This window comes from Labeo rohita, chromosome 12 (genome assembly GCF_022985175.1).
Source record: "Labeo rohita strain BAU-BD-2019 chromosome 12, IGBB_LRoh.1.0, whole genome shotgun sequence".
In the NCBI taxonomy this organism is placed as follows: Eukaryota; Metazoa; Chordata; class Actinopteri; order Cypriniformes; family Cyprinidae; genus Labeo; species Labeo rohita.
The window spans coordinates 9,278,230-9,299,667 of record NC_066880.1 but is presented as its reverse complement, the minus strand read 5'-3'; the positions used below and the strand labels follow the sequence as shown (position 1 = coordinate 9,299,667).

General features: G+C 35.7%; 2 protein-coding genes across 6 annotated transcripts in view; both read right to left on the bottom strand.

The window, feature by feature from the left end:
- Positions 1–1,483: 1,483 nt before the first annotated feature.
- Positions 1,484–14,315, bottom strand: mbtd1 (mbt domain containing 1). Of its 2 annotated transcripts, XM_051124343.1 has the most exons (17): positions 14,148–14,315; positions 12,878–13,079; positions 12,594–12,727; positions 12,387–12,501; positions 12,215–12,297; positions 11,995–12,112; positions 11,765–11,899; positions 11,546–11,634; positions 10,535–10,769; positions 10,381–10,436; positions 10,195–10,299; positions 9,162–9,309; positions 8,981–9,063; positions 8,473–8,707; positions 7,297–7,368; positions 6,639–6,806; positions 1,484–4,724 (listed from the first exon to the last, which is right to left on the bottom strand). In XM_051124343.1, the coding sequence occupies exons 1-17, from the start codon at positions 14,166–14,168 to the stop codon at positions 4,606–4,608; spliced, it is 2,118 nt and encodes a 705-aa protein (XP_050980300.1). In that variant the 5' UTR covers positions 14,169–14,315; the 3' UTR covers positions 1,484–4,605. The 2 variants fall into 2 exon arrangements, with proteins under 2 accessions (XP_050980300.1, XP_050980301.1); XM_051124344.1 differs by lacking the exon at positions 6,639–6,806.
- Positions 14,316–15,538: 1,223 nt separating this feature from the next.
- tdrkh (tudor and KH domain containing) overlaps positions 15,539–21,438 on the bottom strand; it is a 12,130-nt gene continuing 6,230 nt past the window's right edge. For 2 of the 4 annotated variants that reach the window (XM_051124863.1, XM_051124861.1), the window contains 9 exons: positions 21,182–21,348; positions 20,916–21,091; positions 20,717–20,781; positions 20,476–20,627; positions 19,986–20,099; positions 19,850–19,904; positions 17,330–18,328; positions 16,229–16,317; positions 15,539–16,106 (listed from right to left, as the gene is read on the bottom strand). In XM_051124863.1, coding sequence (XP_050980820.1) covers positions 16,262–16,317; positions 17,330–18,328; positions 19,850–19,904; positions 19,986–20,099; positions 20,476–20,627; positions 20,717–20,781; positions 20,916–21,091; positions 21,182–21,348 — 1,784 coding nt within the window. In that variant the 3' untranslated portion in view covers positions 15,539–16,106; positions 16,229–16,261. The remainder of the gene's footprint in view (positions 16,107–16,228; positions 16,318–17,329; positions 18,329–19,849; positions 19,905–19,985; positions 20,100–20,475; positions 20,628–20,716; positions 20,782–20,915; positions 21,092–21,181; positions 21,349–21,438) is intronic. The other 2 variants (XM_051124862.1, XM_051124864.1) reach the window with 2 other exon arrangements.

Sequence of the window (21,438 nt, the reverse complement as noted above, 5' to 3'; positions counted from 1 at the left end):
TTTTTTTCATTGGAGACGGTTTGGCTGCTACGAATATCCGATGTCCGATTTCGCAGATAGTTTAGTTATGATTATAAAATGTTGACACAATATAAAACACTTGCTCTTACCTTTGTTTTAAATGATTTCTGTTCCGTTGTTGTGCTTCTTGTAGTCGCTGTTGTAGAATGTGACGGTTGGTCGTGTGGAATTTTTTTCCCGCCCATCCTCCACTTAAAAAAAAACTCCTGAGGGCTCAGCGCGAAAAAGACGCTCGCATTTAAAAAACAAAACAAAACGCGGCGCTCTCGTTGAAAACAATTTACAAAATTCAGGAGCCTCGGGAAAAAAACGCCACCAGCAGCCTATTAAACCTGCTGCTGTCTGTGTGGCTGATGTTAATCGAACAATAAAACAAAATGTAAATCACTCACTACTCTTGACTGAATAATTTTAGTAGCATTGCATATTTAATCACACAAAGTTACATTTGGTTATTCAATTTCTGTAGTATTTATTTATTTTTATTTTTACGTGAGTGCTAGTTAAATAGTGTACCTGAAAAAAATGAAATCATTCTTTATTTACTTAATTTCTTATATTGTATTGGCATCCTGTTGAAAAAAAAAACTATCACATTAAAAAAATCATTATACCTTCTGAATAAAAATGTTCTGATAATTTACTCACCCCATGTCATCCAAGATGTTCATGTCTTTCTTTCTTCAGTCGAAATTAAAGTTTTTGAGGAAAACATTCCAGGTTTTTTCCTCCATATAGTGGATTTCAATGAGAATCAATGGGTTAAAGGTCCAAATTGCAGTTTTAAAGGGCTCTACACAATCCCAGCCAAAGAATAAGGGTCGTATCTAGTGAAATGATTGGTCATTTTCTAAAAAAAAATTAAAAAAAAATAAAAAAAATTATAATAATAAAGATTTATCTACTTTTTAACTGCAAAAACTTGTTTTGCACTAGCTCAGTTAACTCAATCAACTACACATTGCATAACCACATTGGAAAGCTAATGCAAAATGATAGGGTAGGGTGAAAAACATCTCGTTTTCTCTTCCAACTTCAAAATCGTCCAACATCTTTGTTTTACCTTTTTCGTAAGGGGCGTTTGACTTCTTTGCACATTCACTTTGTAAACACTGGGTCAGGACCTTCCACGGAATGCGTTAAGTCGAGCTTGTGCAAGATGAGCAATTTAAAACTGTCATTTTTTATTGTATCGCTAGATAAGACCCTTATTTCTGGGCTGGAATTGTGTAGAGCCTTTTGAAGCTCCATTCAAACTAATTTGGACCTTTAACCCGTTGGCCACCATTGAAGTCCACTATGCAGAAAATCCTGGAATATTTCCTCAAAAACTTAAATTTCTTTTCGACTGAAGACAGACATGAACATCTCCGATGACACAGGGGTGAGTAAATCATCAGGAAATTTATTATAGAAGTGAACAACTTTAAGTATCAAGAAGGGAAAACAACCTCAGAAGATAAACGTTTAGTATCCTTTTAATTCAGTGTAAAAATTTCTTTTTTTTCAAATTCAACAGATACATTTTCACAGCCATGCGGAAACAGTTTGAAATGCTTGTAAACAAATTAACAGAAAATTCAACCAACAAAAGCTTCCCCCCACAGTTGAACTATATACATATAAGCTATCAAACCCCATATCACAGCACACATCATCATCATCATTATCATCAGAAATAAAGCAATAAAGACCAGATACAGACTCTATCAAAAAAGTTACAAACCCACCACCCTCACCTCTATGTACTATGAGGGTCAATGTTAGTTCTTTATTTTTTTTTTCATCGTTATAAACAAATGATTTCGGCTACTTGTATCCAAAATACAGATCTGAAGTTATAATCACCAGCTCTCCAACTTATAATTACAGACTTAATTCTTCTTTTAATAGACCTAATGAATGAGTTATCAAATATATATATATAGCACCATGATGTGATTACTGAGGACAGAGGGAACGTCACAAAAACCCGTGTTAGTATCGAGACCAGAACAACACTGGCCCTCGTAAGATTCTCACATTTGCTGCATGCACTGATAATCACTCTACTGGACAACATATGTTTCTTTATATTTCGTATTCTGCTTCTCTATGTTTGACTCAATAGCTTTACTTATGTAGAGAAAAAACATAACAGAGGATAAGGCATCAATTCCGCTGACAAGAGAGTGTGTTTACTTAAAGGTGAAGTTGTGCGTTAGGGCTTAAATTCATTTGAGGGTAGCAGCTAAATTTGCCTCAACAGTCATTTTAATTGCAAATGATTGAGATTTTGGTCTTGTTGTAAGAAGAAGAAGAAAAAAGAAACTAAATTTAGCTGACAAGCATGATAATCACCAGTGTGTACCTAAATCCTGATGCTACGGATGGGGTTTATGAAGAAAGAAATAAAATCTGACATTGAAAGTAATGAACATGACCATATTAATCCGGTTGCTGATGAAAAATGTAGCCATAAAGTCCCAGTTCGATGTTTACAAATTAAATACACAACAGTGCCTTACATTTGGAAAACTACACATGCATACAACACAACAGCTACTGAAGAAACCCAAAAATGACTAAAAAAATAAACCAATTTAGTACAAACATCTGCTAAAACCCATAAAGGAAAAAAAAAAGTAAATTACAAGAGAAAGACAGAAAGAGGAAAAAAAAAAAAAAAAAAAAAAAAAAAAAAACAATGCTTGTTAAAAAAAATACATTGGATTTTTATACAACGAACCATAATTTAACATATGGCTGACCATTTACAAAAATGTACTCAGCATTTGATGAACGCAAGCCAAGATGAACCAGAAGAGAAAGGAGGAAAACAACAACCTGGTCACATTTGTCAGGAGCTTCAAATATGGGAAACAATCAAAACGGCGGTATGATCTTAGAAGCGCGTAGCCGAACCTTCAAATAAAGCAGAAGTCGATGAGATACGTTTCCTGAGAGTTCACCAACAACCTTACTGGTATTGAATAGAGCTTATAGTTTCTACTAAGATAAACCACTATGCAAATGTAATATCGGCTGATCCTATCGGATGTTATAAAGGTTATTTACACTCGGAACGATCCAGAACAGGGAAAGCTCAAGTCTAGCTCTTAGAAAATTGTCACAGTTTTGCAATATATTGTAAGAATATTTCGTTTTAAGTCTATAGAATGTATCTAAGTCTATATATTTATGAGCTGTGTGATTTTGGAGTAAGACATCGTAAAACAACAGACATTATTATTGCATAACTTTCCTTTCCATTTCAAGAACTCTGTCGATAGCATGCTATGATACAAATATAAAATGATGCGTAGACTTTAAAGTGAAATAAGCCATGTGTCCAAGTGGATAGTTGCCATTTGCATAAAATATGAGTATACCCTTTCAAATGGAGCGTGAAAACTACCTATTGCAACCTTAAGCGAGGTCGAGGAACCACGTGAATCCTCAACCTGGATTTTTCAAAATCACCTTCTCTCGTAGAGGTAGTAAAAATGCTTTTCTGGAATGAATGCTGTGAGTTGAGGAAAATGCATGGGATGCGATGCATGAGCAAAGAGGCTGGTAAACGAACAAGCTGGCGCTGTATTGTTCAGAAACTCGCAATACTACAAAGGTCTACCAGAAGGATCCTCTGCTGTGCAGTCGACATCGAAGATGACAGGAAGGTAGTGTTCAGGTAGCAGTGATTGCTTGCGTTTTATTCTACGGCTCACAAAATACTTCGACCGCCCGTATAAAAAAAATGGCTCTTGAGAACGAAATCAAAACCATTGGTGTTAAATGTCAAATAACAACTTTTTTTTTTTTTTTGTTTTTTGTTTTTTGCATATCACAATATTCACTTTGACTTGAGCACATCCCACCTTTATAATTATGTTTTCTAATCACATACTACAATAAAGCTGCAGGTTTTTACCTTTATCGATTTACAGGCCAAAAGATATATTTTTATCCCTGTAGTGCAAATTGTGAGTGTTTTCCATTAGTCTACTCTTCATACCAGTAAGGTTTAATATCAATACCATCCATCCCTCAATCCACTACTATATTTATACGTTTAAATATTTATATACGTGTGTGTTTAATATGAATGTCATACATATATGAATATACTGTCTCAATATAGATTTTTACTACTCTTAACCAAATGCACACCCATCCAAAACAAATGAAACAGCGCAAGAAACACACAAGGTACTGAAATCTTACCCCCAAAAAACTTTTTTTTTTCTCTTACCAAAAGGGGAAATAAAGACCGAAAAGAAGTGAAGAAAACTTCAAGTACAATGAACACTGAGGAGAAAAAGTCCATCGGGCAATTTGTTTTAAAAGAAAAATCAGGACAAAAACAAAAACAGTATTCTCCATTTCAAACAAAATCCCCTCTTCTTTCTCGGATCAATGACTGAGAAGTCCTTCAAGCTTTTTTTCAAACCTGAAAAGGAACCAAAAATGAAAAGAGAGAGACCTGGTGTGAGGGGAAGTCACTGTGTCTTCTTCCAGGCCTCGTGTGCATCGCTCCGAGTGGGATTTTTTTTTTTTTCCAGTGCTGTTGGCAGTGAGGTGAGGCTCTGTGATGGCTGGTACTGTTCAGGGCTCTTGTCTGATGTAGTAACTGCCTGAGCCGTTGCTCTCCTGGTCTGAGATGCCCTGCGAGAAGGTGAACTCGTCCATCTCGGGAGTCTCTTCTTTCAACTGCAGCGAGGCCTCTGGAAAACAAAAACGAGACAAGAACACTGATCCATAAAATGAAACACACTGGTAAAAGATGAAAACTAAACGCAACGGTAAGTGGAAAAATAAAGAAGTGTGGGTGGAAAGGAGAAATATTACACACTTAAAGCATTTAAAAAAAAAAAAAAAAAAAAAAAAAAAAAAAAAGAGAGAGAAACTTCTGCAATAACCCACAGAAACCAACCTTTTTCATTTATATGTTTTCAAATTTAAGCATGTTGTAGCATTCACATAATGAACTGCATCAACCAGGAAGCGATACATAAGGTTTAAGGATTTTAGTAGGCTCATAAACTTACCTGTAACAGTTCACTCAAAAATGAAAATTGTGTCATTTACTCACCCTTATGTCATCCTGTATGGCTTTAAAAGACTTGGAATAGAGCCACTTACAGCTGAAGAAAAATATATATATATATATATATTATTTTTGGAAGTACTTGTGCTCCTAACCTAAATATTTAAGAGCACTGTCAAAAATTTCAGGAGCACCTTCTAAAAAATCTGGTAAAAAAAATTACCCTTCCCAATACAAGGTGATGCTGTGAGACTCAAAGTGACTTACAGGGGAATTTTATTTTTACCTTTGTAATGACATTTAGCAAAAGTATGTCACCCCTTGTCAAATTATAGAAAAATAAAATAATATTTTGAAATTAGAAATATTAAATCATTTAAATAACTGAAAAGATGCTTTAAAAATGAAACTAAAACTGACCGCAGGTGCTGGCAACTGATTTTAATCACTGAATCATTCATTCATTTGATTCGTTCAAACAACTAATTCATTCAGGAATAAAGCAAGTGTCTTTATGAATGGGTATTTGAATCATTGACTCACTAGATTAATTTAAAAGCGCATGTTTATTCATGAAACGCAGCTGTGTTTAAATGTATTTGAGAATAGGCTTTTCAAATTATTTTTGATTACGAAATAGAGCAAAATCAGGCAGTAGTGTTATAGTCAGACAATGTAAGTCACTTAATATTTATTTCTTGTTAATTGACCTGTTGTATTAAATCAATATCACATTTACAAACTCCGTTAAAAATCATTAAAAGCTGTCACTCATCTTAGTTCATTGCAATTGCACAAAGTTCTATTATAATCAACAAACCTCTCTGAACTGCACAACGAATCTCATATTTACAATCTCTCTACACTTTGTTTATGAAAGGATTCATGAGATATGTCTGTGATACATTACTCAACGCTGCAAAAACACAGACACTTTTGAAGCTCCCCTTAAGCGCAAACACAACCCTGATTGGGTCAATTGCACTGCTGCTCCTAAATATTTTTTCATAGTTGTGCAAAGTAGTTTTTCCACCGCAAATGCGACTTATAAGTCATATGAGCTTTTAAAGGGATAGTTCGCCCATTAATTACTCACCATCATGTCATTCCAAACCTGTAGAGCCTTTGTTAAAGACAGAATTTTAATTTTTTGGTGAACTGTGCCTTTAAATTGACATTTTGGACCTTTACAGAACTAGCACCATTTTATTGTTTTAGATGAAAAGAAAAGCGGCTAAAATATTCTTTAAAATTCTCCTTTTGCATTCCAAAGAAAGTCACACAGGTTTTAAAAAACATGAGGGCAAGTAACCGAATTGATGGTATTTTTGGTGACCTATTCTTTTAACATCCAAAAGCGATTAATTCACACCAACCGGAAGTGAATAAAAAGGTGTGAAACTGACCACGCACGCCATTCTTCTGAGTCAAAACTATCCTTTTTTATCATGCAGCTGTTGTTAATGGTGCATGTGGCACAAATTACTCAGACACCTGATGATGTGCAACTCTTCAAACGGGCCAACCTGAAAAGTTCTACAGGAATGAGCTCTGTTGCGCCCTCTCCCTGAGTGATGGAGAATTGAGTTACCTGAGTTGAGAGAGCGATCATGCTCTACACCTGAGGTGGGAGGTCGCCCGGACCCAGAGAAGTGGGACAGGTAATGGGGCGGAGTCTGCTCTTCATCACCCGAGAAGCTCCTCCTCCTCAGAGGCCCACCCAAACCGATCGGCCTCCTCCCAACTGGAATCTTCCTCTCTAAACACCAAGCCAGACTGAGGTTACCGAAGTTACTGAGGTTACCCAGGCTACCGAGCTCCACTCCACAACACTGCGGGCCATCCTCCGGCTGAGCCCAAATTTCAACTCAGATCTGAACCTTAATTTGATTTCTACATGACAGAGGGGTTGATTGGGTTGAGAAACTGAAGCCCTGAGAAAAGGCAATGTGGAACCCAACATGATGACTGCAAATCTGACCCCTACCAATCATTTGCTCAGATTCTGTCACCCTGAGGGAGCGTGCCACTCTTTCTCACCCGGGTATGAGAATGATTGCTACAGTTGTCTGTAATTATCCATGACCCCACTGATCCGTGACAACTGCTACCGGCTATCAAGCAGAACCAGACCAGACCCAAAGCTGAGGAAAACCCAGAAGAAACGACTCCTGGACCAATTTTGCACCCAAAATCAGTGTTCGGTGAGAGGAGAGAGAAGATGGACAGATTGAAAAGATTGGACTCACTTTTCTTTTGTCCTTTATACTGTGCAGTCTTCTTTTTCTGTTTCGAGACATTTGGCGGTGCTTCTCTTGTGGCTGAGGACGAAAAGGACAAGCTGTTATTCTGTGCAGCCATTATTAAAACATAATGCAATAAAAAGGACAGCAGGATTTTTATTTGCTCTGAATTAAAGAATAATGCACAGAAAAAAAAATATGTATTAAAAAATGCAGTTATTATTACATATTATACTAATCAAAATTAAATAATGCATTATAGATATAATCAAAATTATTGGCCTATTCTTATTTACACTTTGCATGGTACATAAAGCATGTGACTCATGCAATCCTTTATGTGTGATTGCCTGGATCTGTCAAAAAGACAAGAACTTTTGGAAATGCAGTAATTATTTAGTAATAGTATATAGTAATTATTACATAACTAAACTCTAAAAATATATGATGGCCTAGTTTACATGTCAGTGTTTACTCAGTATTCAGTAACTGTCATTCTGATGTGTCTATGCTGGTATACAAAGCCCAGTCAATAATGGAGGTCATTTACATACACTATCGGTCAAAAGTTTTTGAACAGTACATTTTTAATGTTTTTTTTTTTTTTAAATAAGTCTCTTCTACTCACCAAGCCTGCATTTATTTGACCCAAAGTACAGCAAAAACAGTAAAACGTTAAAATATTTTTAATATTTAAAATAACTGTTTTTTAATTTGAATATATTACCCCAATGTTACAGTTACTGCACTGGCTACCTATTAAGTTTTGTAGTTAATGGTGTAGCTCCTGTGTACCTAACTACTTTTATCACAGGAATAAATCACATTTTAAAATAATTTCAAATAGAAAACAGTGGTTTTAAATAGTAAAAATATTTCACAATTTTACTGCATTTGGATAGAAAAGGCTTAGTGAGCAGATGAGATTTCAAAAACATTAAAAATCTTAGTGTTCAAAAGCTTTTGACTGGTAAATTGAAATCTATAAACTAAATTTACAGTATCAAACTGTTTAAAGTAAAAGGTCAGACAAGTAGAAAACAACAGTGTAACACTCAATTAATAACCAAAAGAGCTAAAAAGACCATTTTAAAGTTCAGAAAACTATTAAAAGAATAAACAGTGTTGCTAAGAAACTATTTCAACCTTCCAGAATCAGAATGTTCTGGACTGTTCACTTACTCTGTGTGGCAGGCGGCTGCAGCTGATAGCCAGTGAGTTGGCACCAGCCTACGGGGTAGAGATCTGGAGACTCGCAGTCCACCCACTGATCATACTCATCCTCCCAGCCGTCAAAATGAATGCGCAGGAGTCTGTGGACGATCCTGGTCACTGTGGCGACACACACCAGACGCGGTTCCATCAGGTCCACTGCCTCCAGCTTCATTCCTATACGGAAGCCATGATTCGGTACTTCCTGAAAGCAATAGAGTGTGTGATGTAATGCATGCATCCCAACATGTAAATGGAGACAAAACACAATGCATAATTTGACAAATAGACAACAACAACAACAACAACAACAACAACGACAACAACGACAACAACGACAACGACAACAACGACAACGACAACAACGACAACAACGACAACGACAACAACGACAACGACAACAACGACAACGACAACGACAACAACGACAACGACAACGACACCACCACCACCCCACAGACTATGTTAGAAAACTTACTTTGTTAAAGAGCTTCACAGGGGCTGCAATTGAACTCATTTCTCTGAGGTAGTCAAACCATTTGAAAGGGAGTTTGGTGTACCCTGTGGAACAGTTTCACATTCATTAGTAAAAATGGCTGAATTTCATTCAGTGATGCAGTCAGATCAGATCACACTGCAGAAAGGGAGAGCAAAAGCACCTCTTGGGGGTGTGAGCTCAATGTTGTTGATTTCACAGAAGCCGACTGGGAAGATGGAAGGAGAGGTTGAGTGGTAGCAGAACCAGTCTGACCCATCAGCAGCCTCAGAACCATCAATCCCAATCATTAGGTACCCGTCTGCCAACACCTGAAAGAAGATAATCAATTCCAAGTTAAAAATACTTCTTCCTATTTCTACCCCCTCTCTTTTATTAAGCAACAGTGGGTGTTGGACCTTTGCTTCACGTTTGAAGATGAGATCTGGAGCCAGATCTTGTCCCATGTCCATTCCTCTTCTGTGCACAACATAGTCTTATCCAATTAAAATTTATTCATCAAATTTATTCGACAAGTGTGAGGTTGCCAAAATTTTGGCATGATGTTAATCCAATAGCTGATCTTTGTTGTTAGACCCCTGCAGATTTAATTTATATGTTTTGTTATGTCCATCCATAACTTCTTTTTGGCTATTAAATTTTAAATGTTTTTCCTCTGTGACAAAGGAACAGAGAGCCTTGTCCTTTGGTTGCACTTTTTGAACGTTTCTCTATATGTCACAATTTGCCCAGATGTTCTGCAAACACTTTTGCATTTTTAACATTATAGGCTAGACGGCGTATCCTTCTATGGAGATAAAACTACACTGTAGGAACATAATTTATATTAGCAAAGTTTTGTTTGTTTCTAAGCTCTGATTCAAAGTTTATTTTGTACGTAATTTACATACACTAAAATTATGTATTCAGGGGTCTTTTTTTGGTTCTGTTTGTATAACTCAGGGTCGGGGTAGTGTGGGGGAATTTTTTTTCCTATTCTCCTGTATTTTTATCCTTTTATTATTAGAAAAGTTCAATAAACAATTAAGCAAAAAAAAACAAAAAAAAACAAACTTCCTGTATTTCATGAACTTTTCTGAATTACAAATAACTACTTCATACATTACTATGTATGTGTACTACTGTAGTGTTGTTTAAACTTAACATTAAGAAAACAAAAAAAAAAAAAAAAAAAAAAGACAAATGTGGCATTTTACCTTTCTTACAGTAGCAACACATATAGCAGAGAGATTTAGAGGGTCTATTGCCTCTAACTTCATTCCATCTTTAAACCATTCCCCACTCTGATCCACATCCTTAACCTGTGGGTTCAAAAGATGACATGCACATGAAGGTGACTGTAAACACAGAGCTGAATAAAAAAAACAAAAAAACAAACATACCTTAAGAAACAACCGTGGGGGAGCATCCGTCTGGCCCTCCATTTTCTTTGACACCTCTGCAGACACAATTAGATCCGTAAGTCACAACATGGTCAAAATGTTATTTTTTCTGAATCAAATATCTATCAAAAGCCAATCAGACTCCCACACTGACCAGATCTTTTGAAACGGTGTCCAATGCTACGTGACCATCCAATGGAGTGGATGAGTGGGCTGTACATGTGACACCAGAAGTCATCAGTGCCGTCCTGGCTCTCCTCATACACCAGGCGCAAACGTCCACCGATCACCTGTTCCACCAGGGCCACGCGAGTTCGACACAGGTGGGTCTTATCCACAACTTCCACACGCATCAGCTTCTTAAACGGGTACTGCATGTTCTCCTGAACCTTCAGTTAAACATTTAAACAAATAGTTTTTACTCACAAATGAAGATTTGTACACTGCTGTTCAAAAGTTGCGATTTGTTACATTTTTAATGTTTTCTCGAAGTTTCTTATGCTCAACAGGGCTTCATTTATTTGATCAATACTACATTAAAAACAGTAATATTGTGGAATGTTGTTTCAATTTTAAACTATGAATCACTAGTCTTCAATGTCAAATGTACTTCATAAATCATTCCAATATGCTTATTCGGTGCTCAGGAAACTTTTTTTTATTATTATCAACATCATAATATATTATCACACTTTCTATGTAGAAGCTTTATATTTTGTAGAAAAGGGTACATATTTTTAAATTCAAATAAAAAAGCATTTATTTAAAATAAAAAATAAATTCATAACTTTACAAATTTGCTTTAAATTTAAACATTTAAACTTTAAATTGAATGTGTCCCTGCTGAACTCTATTAATTATCTTCCGAATAACTGTAATGGAACATTAATTACATATTTTATTATACTTTTATACACAAATAAAAGCAATTCTAGGTGCTACTTTCAAAAAGTCAATTTCATCTCAGTGACAGACAAATGCGTGCAAGTAAACATGGTCATTGATGTCTGCTTCCTGTATTATAAGGTGGTAAAGTCTGACACCTGTATCACAATGTTTTGTGATCTACATATCAGGAAGATCTTGCTCTACTGGTTTTTCCAGAGTCTCTCTCCACTAAAGAATAGTTTTATGATCACTGCTGATGATACAGGGTTTTTCTTACCTTTGTGGCAAAATCTGGTGGAAGAGTTTTGGCTCCAGTGAGTCGTTTCACAAGAAACGCTTTCCAGTTCGAATACTTATGGTGGATGGCTATGAAAACAAGAAAATATATTCAAAAATGTATAATTACTTCTATTCAGCAATGGCAACTTCCACACTACTTTAGTAGCAAAGAAACCAGCTAATTTTGTAGTTCTGAATGGCTTACTGTTTTACATACATTTAGGAGGCACCAGTGGCTTTCCACTAGAAGCACACCATCCAACAGGGTGGATTTCTGGGATACACAGATTACACCAGAAGTCTTTGCTTGAGTCGTTATCAAAACCCTCATAGCGCAGAAGAGCTTTAAAACCTGAGAAATTATCAGAAGAATCCAGTCATATACTTGAAAGATTCTTAACACAAAAAACCTTAGCATTTTATTTATTTATTAAACTACAATATTACCTGCCAGTTTGACAATCCCTGCTACCCAGTAAACTTTTGTGGAGAGGTTTGTGTCAGAATTGAGGACCTCCACCCTTACCCCCTCTGCTATGTCACCCCAGCACATACCCATGGGCACCTGAAGAGTGATCAAGTTACAGTATTTATATAAAAAAAAAAAAAAAAAAAAAAAAAAGGCAAAATATTAAATCATGTTCAGCCAACCTTCATATATACTCACATGTTTAAAACAGCTGACTGGTGCCCCAACAAGATTATTGCTACAAATGTACTGGCCCCAGTCAAAGCCTTCAACAGGAACCACTACATGAGCAAAAGAACAAATGACAATGTATTCCTAACTGATTAATAACCTGTTGTCACAATTACATAACTTTAAACACGATTTTTACCTGATTTTGATTTAGCTTGGTTCTGTTGATTTGCTTGATACTGTGCGTAAGCTGCCAACTTTGCCATCAATGGCTGTTTCTGTAAGACTTTCGCCTTTTTTGTAGGTGGTTTACCCTTGATAGGACACAAGAAGAATACATACACAATGAGCAACAATAAAGGTATTGTTCTGATTAGGAGTGCTTGTTAAGTCCATGAGTAATTACCTGAAGTCTCGCCAGTATACTGGCCTTTTTAGAATTGGAGGAATAGCTTCTAGAGCAGGATACACTGCAAAATCTCTTTGTTTTAGAGTAGAAAGCATCTCGTACACCAACCATACCACACATCTCACAGGTTGCTGCATAAACAAAAACAAAAAACAACAATCAATCAAATATTCACACTATTGACCTTAGTAATGACCTAGTTCTGGAGGGCTAAAATGATTGCCTGAAACAGTGACGTTTAATTTGCATTTTACCAATTTATAAATGTGTAAATTACTAACCCATTCCTGCTTTTCCATCAGGATAGGTGTACACCTGGCCGTTGTTTTTGATGATTGGCAGGCTGGCGGGGATGCTGGGGACTTCATCCTCACTGTCCTCTGAGCTGGAGCTGCTACTGCTGTCTTCACTGCAGCTGTCATACCCGTCAAACATCCCGAACGAATCTCTCCTCTTCCGCTCTGAGCGGGGAGTGTGCTCAGCCTACGCGTGACAAGGCGAGAAGAGTGCGAAAATGTGGAGAAATTAAAACGAACATCAAATTAATGGAAGAGTAAAGAAAGACAAGGATTAAGGCTCACTTCTATACCACTAATACTTGAATAAACGATTACCTTTGACATAATACATACGGTACAGATTAGGATTAAAGTCAGTGATAACCATAATCCTTATATTAGCTCATCAATGCTTTAATGAGCCAGGAATTAGGAAGCAGAGCAAATCACATAAATAAAATTGAAGGTTTCCACGGGTCACAAAAAAGCAAATATCATGTAAAAACGAGTCAATATCATCAGCACCTAATATCCCCACAGCACACCTCAAGAGTGGAGACAGTTAAAGCAAAAAACAAACAAACAAACAAAAAAACCAACTTATATATTTCCAATAGCATCTACTGTATTTTCAGGTTCTACATATTTGTATTTTTCAGTATTGAAGCACTAGACTGGAGAATCAGAAATGGATTTGTCCAACACACTGTGACCTGAATTTAGAATGAAATTCCAAACCCTTTCCTCATCTGAGCGCATGCCATTTTCAATAACACCTGCTAAAATGCCATTTTACTAAAATATATACATTTTATATCCGCTTAACCTAGCATTAACTGATTTTTAGGTCATATCACAACACAAATATATAAATATGCTGTGCCTTAACCCCTAGTGAGTTTTCTACATAGACAGAACGTTTCGTGAAAACGTGCTTAACGCGTTTATGATTCCCATAAATATTGTCTGCTAACTATGTTTTGAAACAACCGTAAACACAAACATTTACACACACATAGGCCTGCGGGTATATTTCACCTACACAAAACACAAACACTATCAGTAGTATTTGCACCATTTAGTGAGACAGCTGGTTTGAATGAGTCGTTACATACCATAAAGAGTATTACGAGTGATTTGAATGAGGTAAATTTTGTAGTTTGTGTGACGAGCAGGATCTGTTTCTGACAACCAAAACAAAGAGGACGGCTAACACTGCTAGCCGCTAACTGCGCTAAATCAAGGAAGCGGGCTCAAATAAACTCTTTCTTACCATATCCCTTGGGTTTTCCATTAGCCCTTCATGCAAGTCGGTATCTTAAGTTCGTTGTGGTATGGTCCAAGAGCCCCCCTGGGGGAAAGGGCCTGGCTTGAAATTATTTTACTCTAAACGAAAAAATAACTCCAGTTGATTATCAACAATTGTCATGGCTCAAGTGCGCGTGCGCGTGGATCTAGAATGATTGACGTGGATATTAGCCAATCACGGCTCACCTGTTCTGCACCTTTTACACCATATAAGGTCATAGGAAATGTTTTAGTGAGGGTGAATAATTACTGATCAAATAAATACCGACTTTGTGGTGCCATTGCAGATTTATTGACTGTAACTATTAAATATAATATGTCTACGGTCATAACTTCATGGTAATAGAATATGACAGGATGAAATGAGGGATGGGGTGATAAATGTCTGGATGTGTGGCCAGCTAGCAAATGAGGATAGTCTTATGTGAATAGTTCAGTGAGGTGTGCTGTTGTATTCCCATTACATATATTAAAAAAATGAATATAATAAATAAAAGAAACTACGATTTTATAAGCCATTAGTGCAATTTTATATTTTCTAAACCTGTTGTTTTTATCAGAAAGTAGTATATTTCCCTCTTTTTTTATGCTTGAGCCATACACATTGTGGCAGAAACATTTTTTTAATTTTAGTAAGGCTTTTAGAAATTTTCAATTCTGATATTTATATAATATTTATTGCTATAAAATGACACAAATTGTTTTAAATTGGATTTGGATACATTTTCTGAAGGTTAGGGTTAATATCCTTTTAATGATGGTTTATTGAGAAAGGAAAAAAAGTGTCTTTGATGGTCACTTAAATGTGTTATTGTATATTTGTTATGGTATAATTACAAACTATACATTTACATACATTCATACAGTAATCTATTGATGCACAGCCTTACAAAAAAAATAAAATAAAAAATAAGCCTAATTATACCCGCCAACATTAAAATTTTATTTTACTCAAAAGCAACATATTTTGAATTTGTCATACATATAGAATTTTAATCAGTGATCTTATAAATAAAATTGAGAGCCTTATTTAAGGATTAAGCATTACATTTTTTATTGAATTATTTGCTGCTTCTCACAATTGTATTGTTTAGTCCCATATCTGAAAAGATACTATCTTAGATAATCTATTTCCATTTATATATCTTTTCTGCCTTTGTTGTTAGTTGCTGGTTTTTTTCAATTACTTTCACATAACATCTTACATATTTTATAACAACCTTTTAATTACTAAATTCTTTTTCTTTTCTTTTTTTTTTTTTTTTTTTTTTAAGTGTGCATCCATTATATTACAGAATAATATCTAAAAACAAAGGACTGTTTACTCAGCTCACTCAAAAAAGCCATTAAAATAAATTAGGGGTATAATAATAGACTTTATTTGATTATATACATATATGTACCGCAGCATTCAATGTAATAAAACTCAATTTGCAACATAAATATTTGTTGACACAGAAAATGAGAAACAGAGTACAAACAGTACAAAAAAAAAATAATTACCCATAAACAAACTGATCCATCGTATCACTGATAAACACAAACCATAGGAACTTTGGTGCTACACTGCAACAATACTGAGGTTACTAACTAACTCAATCATGAGTTCCCTGAGCTCTGCTCTTCAACTGTCTTTCATCTGTTCCTCAGACGATCAATGAAATGCAAAGAACGTAACGTTTTATACGTAAATGAGATGAACACAATGAGAACACAAGTGTAAACGGTAAAAAAATAAAGCATCAAATGTCTTCCAGATGTCCCGAGATGTTTAGTCAAGATATAAACCGTGGAAACCACTCCTTATATGACAGAACTTATGCAGTAAATACAGGCAGTCTGAGCAGGTGGCGTAGTCAAGTAAGGCTCTTTCTCAGAGACGGGAAGCATGTGCCGAATGCTAAATGAGGATAACAACTGGTCTCTGGGGAGAAGAGGAGGATACAGGGAGAGTGACATCATTAACTCAATCATCTGGTCTTAAATGGGATATATATACAGGAGCATCCAAACTAAATATGTAAGATTATACTGATGTGTGCTTACCAATATCAAGGCATACATATCTTTGGTCTTTTGTCAGTTGAATTCCTCATCAATAGTGTCATCCACACTTCCAGAAATTGAGGCAACTTCTGAAAATTGAATAAGGGAAGAAAAAAAATAAAGATAACAAGCCAAAACCGATATATATCACAGAAAGGACACAAAACAAGAATATTTAACTACTAAATGTACTTTTTTGGGGGGCATTTTAAGGCTGTCTGTCCTGTAACAGACTAAATATTAGCCATCACATAAACATAAAAATACAAAACCTAGGGGAAAGATTAAAGAAACTCTGCTGCTTGTTGTTAGCTAAAACTAAAACTAATAAAAAATTGCAAAAAAAAAAAAAAATTGCAAAAAAAAAAAAAAAAAAAACCTATAATATAGAATTATAATATATAATTTATATATATATAAAAATATATAAAAAGATTAACACTAATTTAAAATATTAATAAGTTTAATTATAAATATCTATAATCAATCTACTTTTTATAATACACATTTTTTATAACAACTATATTTAAAAAAACATTAAAGAAAACATAAGACTAAAACTTAAATCTAAAGATTAACACTAATTTAAAATATTAATAAGTAACTAAATATAAATATTATATCTATCTATATTATATTATATTATATTATATTATATTATATTATAGAAAAATGAAAGAATTTAAAATAAGTAATAATGAAAAAAAATGAGGAGGGAGAAAAAAATAAAAAATAAAAAAAATACAATAACAGTAAAGGGTTTTTTTGGGTTGTTGTGAATGTGTGAAGCTTCTCTAATTAGTTAGAGTTAAAGAGCTAGAGTTAAAAGTCTCCAGAATTTTGGGGAATATTATATTAAAAATTTACTCACTAACTACTAATAACTTTGATGTTTTAAGTTGCATTTTTGAAAACCCTTCACCTTAAAGGAGCACCAGTAATAAAAAGGTGAGCATCTCTACCATTGAAGCTCAAACCCACGTGAAATTGTAAAAAGGTGTAGCAGGTGTATTAAAGCCCTTTAGTGAAAACCAGTCCCATAAAGATCCAATGTGCTCCAGTGTGTCTTTAAGTTATATACAGGTATATACAAAGTTACACCTCTTGTTGAATTGTCTTCACCACTGTTGGCCGTTTCAGTTTTAAAATCCATGTTCTTTGGTTCCTGAAGATCTTCAGTTACACTTCCTTTTTCATTATGTAGCATGTCATCACTCAAGCTTGACTTGTGGCATTTCACATCACTTTTCTGTGGGTTAGGTTCATCTAAATTTCCTTCTGTAAAGGGCTCACGCTTATTCTCTTCGAAAGTCTTATTTGAGTCGCTTTCACAAATGATACTGTCATTTAGAGTGATGACCTCTGGGTTCGGTTGTGGATTAGCTGGTCTGAGTGGCACTTCGGCATCTTCAGCACTCCTGGATGAGTCTGAACTCAGGGCAATCACAGAGCCAGAGGAAGCAGTGGTTTCATCACAAGATTCTGTCAAATAAGACGAGGATGCAGTGGACGACTCTGGCATTGTGGTGCTGAGAGACGCTTTGGATGAATCCCTAGAGGATGTGAGGTAATACCATACTCCTCTGATGCCGTCGCTGCTGTTGCTGCTCTCAGTATTTTCACTGAAACTATCCACCGTATAAGATGAGCCCGTCTGTTCTGATGCAGAAGATGTCATCTTATTCTTCCCGCTGTAACAGTGACTCCCAAGGAAAACATCATCACTAAGAGTGAAGGAATCCAGCGTTGATGTCACAGCCTCCACACAGGATGGAGATGTAAACGAAGATGAGATTTCCTGCACTGATGGTTCGTGTACTAGTGATGCAGGTGTTAAGTTATTCAACTGGATTGGCGGCTCTAGTGCGGAGGAAGACGACTCAAGTATTTGGCTGACTAGATCACTCAGGTTCTGAGATGGAGTGGAGTGGATTAAGGTAGAGGAAGACATGAGTCCAAAACTCAGGCTCTGGTCCACGTCGGCTCGCTCCATCTCCAAAGAGCTTGTGAGAGATGAAGACCATTCCAGCTGCTTGCTTACCCATGGATGATCTGAACCTTCAAATACGCCATTGCGAGGACTGGTGAAACTCTGCTGAACTGAAATACACTACTTTTCAAAAGTTTGGGATTGATGTGAATTTTGAAAAATACAGTAAAAACAGTAATATTATGAAATATTACCATTTGAAATCATTTTCCATTTCAGTATATTGTGAAACGAAATTTATTTGTTATAGCAAAGCTGAATTTTCAGCAGCCATGACTCCAGTCTTTAGCGACAATCATTATAATATGCTGATTTGGTGCTCAAGAAACATTTATTATTATTATTATTATTATTATTATTATAAAATTAGAGATCGACTGATGTGTTTTTTAGGGCAGATGCCGATCAATTATTACAGATCAAGTAGACCGATAACCAATATTTTAAAACATTATATATGTCTGGTGTAAAAGTAAAAATTTTTGTCAAAACTATAAATAACAATGGCTTTCTTTAAATGCTTTTAAACAATTTTAACCAGCAAATTCGTTTTGAAAATGACTGATACCGTTAACCAAAAATGCTTGGTATCGGCACCGATAATCAGCCATCAATATCAATTTTTTAAATAGCTGTGATTCTTAATAGTTTGGGAAAAAATATGAAGCTATATAATGCTTTTTTCAAGATTATTTGACAAAAAAAAAAAAAAAAAATTATTTGAAATACAGATTATTACAGATCAAGTAGGCCATAACCAATATTTTGAACCTATTTATATGTCTGGTGAAAAAATATAAATGATCGTCAGAATTAAAAATAACAAGGGCTCTAACAAAAAATCTTTAAACGCTTTCAAATTATTTTAGTCTGCAAATTGGTTTTGAAAATGATTGATACTGATAACCATAAAAATGCTGTATATCGGCACCGTTAATCAGACAGGTGACTGATAACTGGTCAACCCCTATTACCAATCTTTCAAATAGCTGTGCTGCTAAATATTTTTTGGTGAAAAATAAGATATATAAAGATTTTTTCCAGGGTTCTTTGATGAAAAGAACAGCATTTATTTGAAATACAGATTATTACAGATCAAGTAGACTGATAACCAATATTTTGAACCGATATGGGTGTCTGGTGAAAAAAAAAAAAAATAGAAATCACTGTCAAAATTAAGAACAACAAGGGCTCTAACAAAAACCCTTTAAATGCTTTTAAAATATTTTATTGGCAAACTGGTTTTGAAAAGGACCGATACCCATAAAAAAAGCTTGATATCGGCACCGATAACCAGCTAGGTCGATAATTGGTCGACCCGTATTATCAATCTTTACAACAGTTGTGCTGCTTAATATTTTTGGGGAAAAAAAATTAAGCTATATAATGTTTTTTTCAGAATTTTGATAAAAAGTACAGCATTTGTTTGAAATATAAAACTTTTTGTATATCACTTTTGAGCAATTTAATGAGTCCTTGCTTAATTAAAAAAACAAAACACTAACCCCAAAGGTTTTGAACAGTAGCGTATGTGGCAGAATACAAGCATGTACCAATTCAGAATTTAAAGAAAATTGTAAATTGCATGAACAAGGAAGCCGCACATAAGGAACCAACCAGAGAAAACATACCTGACAAACTGATGCAGGACATACTGAGTTCTGATGTTGCTCCAGTCATGTCATCCTGTAAAAATCCAAGCAGAGATGCTTAAAATAGTGCTTCCACCTGCAGTACACTGTATTATACAATCCATATGTATCTTACTAGCATCTTCTGCAGTGATCTGGACTCATCCCAGTCTCCCCTCAGTCCAATCCCTTCATCCTCACAGCTCACAGCATGACCGAGACGAATCAACTCTTTACCGAGATCCAAAGCCTGAGACAGAGAAGACAGACCACAGAGAATTAAAAAAAAAAGACTGACACGGAAGAGAAGAGTATTCTCATAGCTTCATAAAATTAAGGTTGAACCAATGATGTCACATGGACTATTTTAACAATATCCTTATTACCTTTCTGGCCCTCGAACATGTCAGTTGCTTTGCTGTCTATTCAAGTTCAGAAAGATTTCACTTTTCATCAAAAATATCTTAATTTGTGTTCGGAAGATGAATGAAGGTCATACGGGTTTGGAATGACATGAGGGTGAGTAATTACTGACAGAATTTTCCATTTTGAAGTGTCTGTCAACATCAGAATTTATAACACAACAGCAAAATTCATTAAAACAGGTAGTGATGTTGACTTCTAACCTTTCCCTGGCTGTTGTCATAGAGTTTAACGCTAGGCCAGGATGAGATCTCAGAATGAGAATAGCTGTGCAGTTTGGCCAGTAGAGGTTTCCATTCAGCACAGTATGTCATGCGCTCAAAGTCATCCAGGGCCGCCTCAGTCCAAACCTCTCCTAAAACAAAATAAGGAAAGATAACATTGTTTTTCTTCTGTGGATAACTCTTATATTTCACTGATCAACATCTGAGCACCACTTTTTACCTGCAGGACGAACTCCTGCTAGGCTGCACTCAATGGCTTGGAAGGGCAAGCTCAGGAAGTCACTTCTAAACGCCACAAAATAATATACCATCAGAATGAGTACTGTATACACACCACTCCCAAAATGCAAGGGAAGAGAAAACACAATAAAACCAAGTGCCCACTTAGCATGATTTTGCGCTCTCCCTTTCTTATTTACCTCATGCTTCGTAAATGTTCCCGTGGAAGCTCCCCGTTGTCCCCGAAGTCCACATAATACAAATCCACCAGGCCAGAGCCCAAAATTCCCAATACTCGCGCACGATTCCACGTGCCATAGTCCCTGTATGGAGCAGCCACTATGTCTCCAACGATAATGGTCTCCACTCTGTGCTCCTGAGGTAGGAGAAGAGTGATATAGAAGAAATAATTCACTCATTTATCAGGGTCTTGCATCCTAGGTCAAGTGGGGTCAAGCAAACGTACTTGTGAGGTATCACCGTTGTAGAAACGGCTCATCTCAGCCGTCAGTTTATCCAGCTGTAGAGATCGGACTCCCAGGATCTGAATCCAAAAGTGTTGTGGATTCTCAGAGGCAGACACATACACCTCCAGATGCTCATCAGGCTGGAAGCTCAGATCTGGACTAGGAACTGGTAAGAAAAGACTAATTATTAATTACTTGGTCTTTTACAGGAATATAAACAATATAGGGGAGAAAATGTATAACTGCATTTTATTTT

Coding starts and splice junctions, on each gene's coding strand:
- mbtd1 (XM_051124343.1), bottom strand. CDS start 14,168: ATGGAAAACCCAAGGGATATG. Junction 12,298..12,386: donor CCAAGCTAAATCAAAATCAG/GTAAAAATCGTG, acceptor TTGCTCATGTAG/TGGTTCCTGTTGAAGGCTTT. Junction 10,300..10,380: donor CCCCACGGTTGTTTCTTAAG/GTATGTTTGTTT, acceptor TTGAACCCACAG/GTTAAGGATGTGGATCAGAG.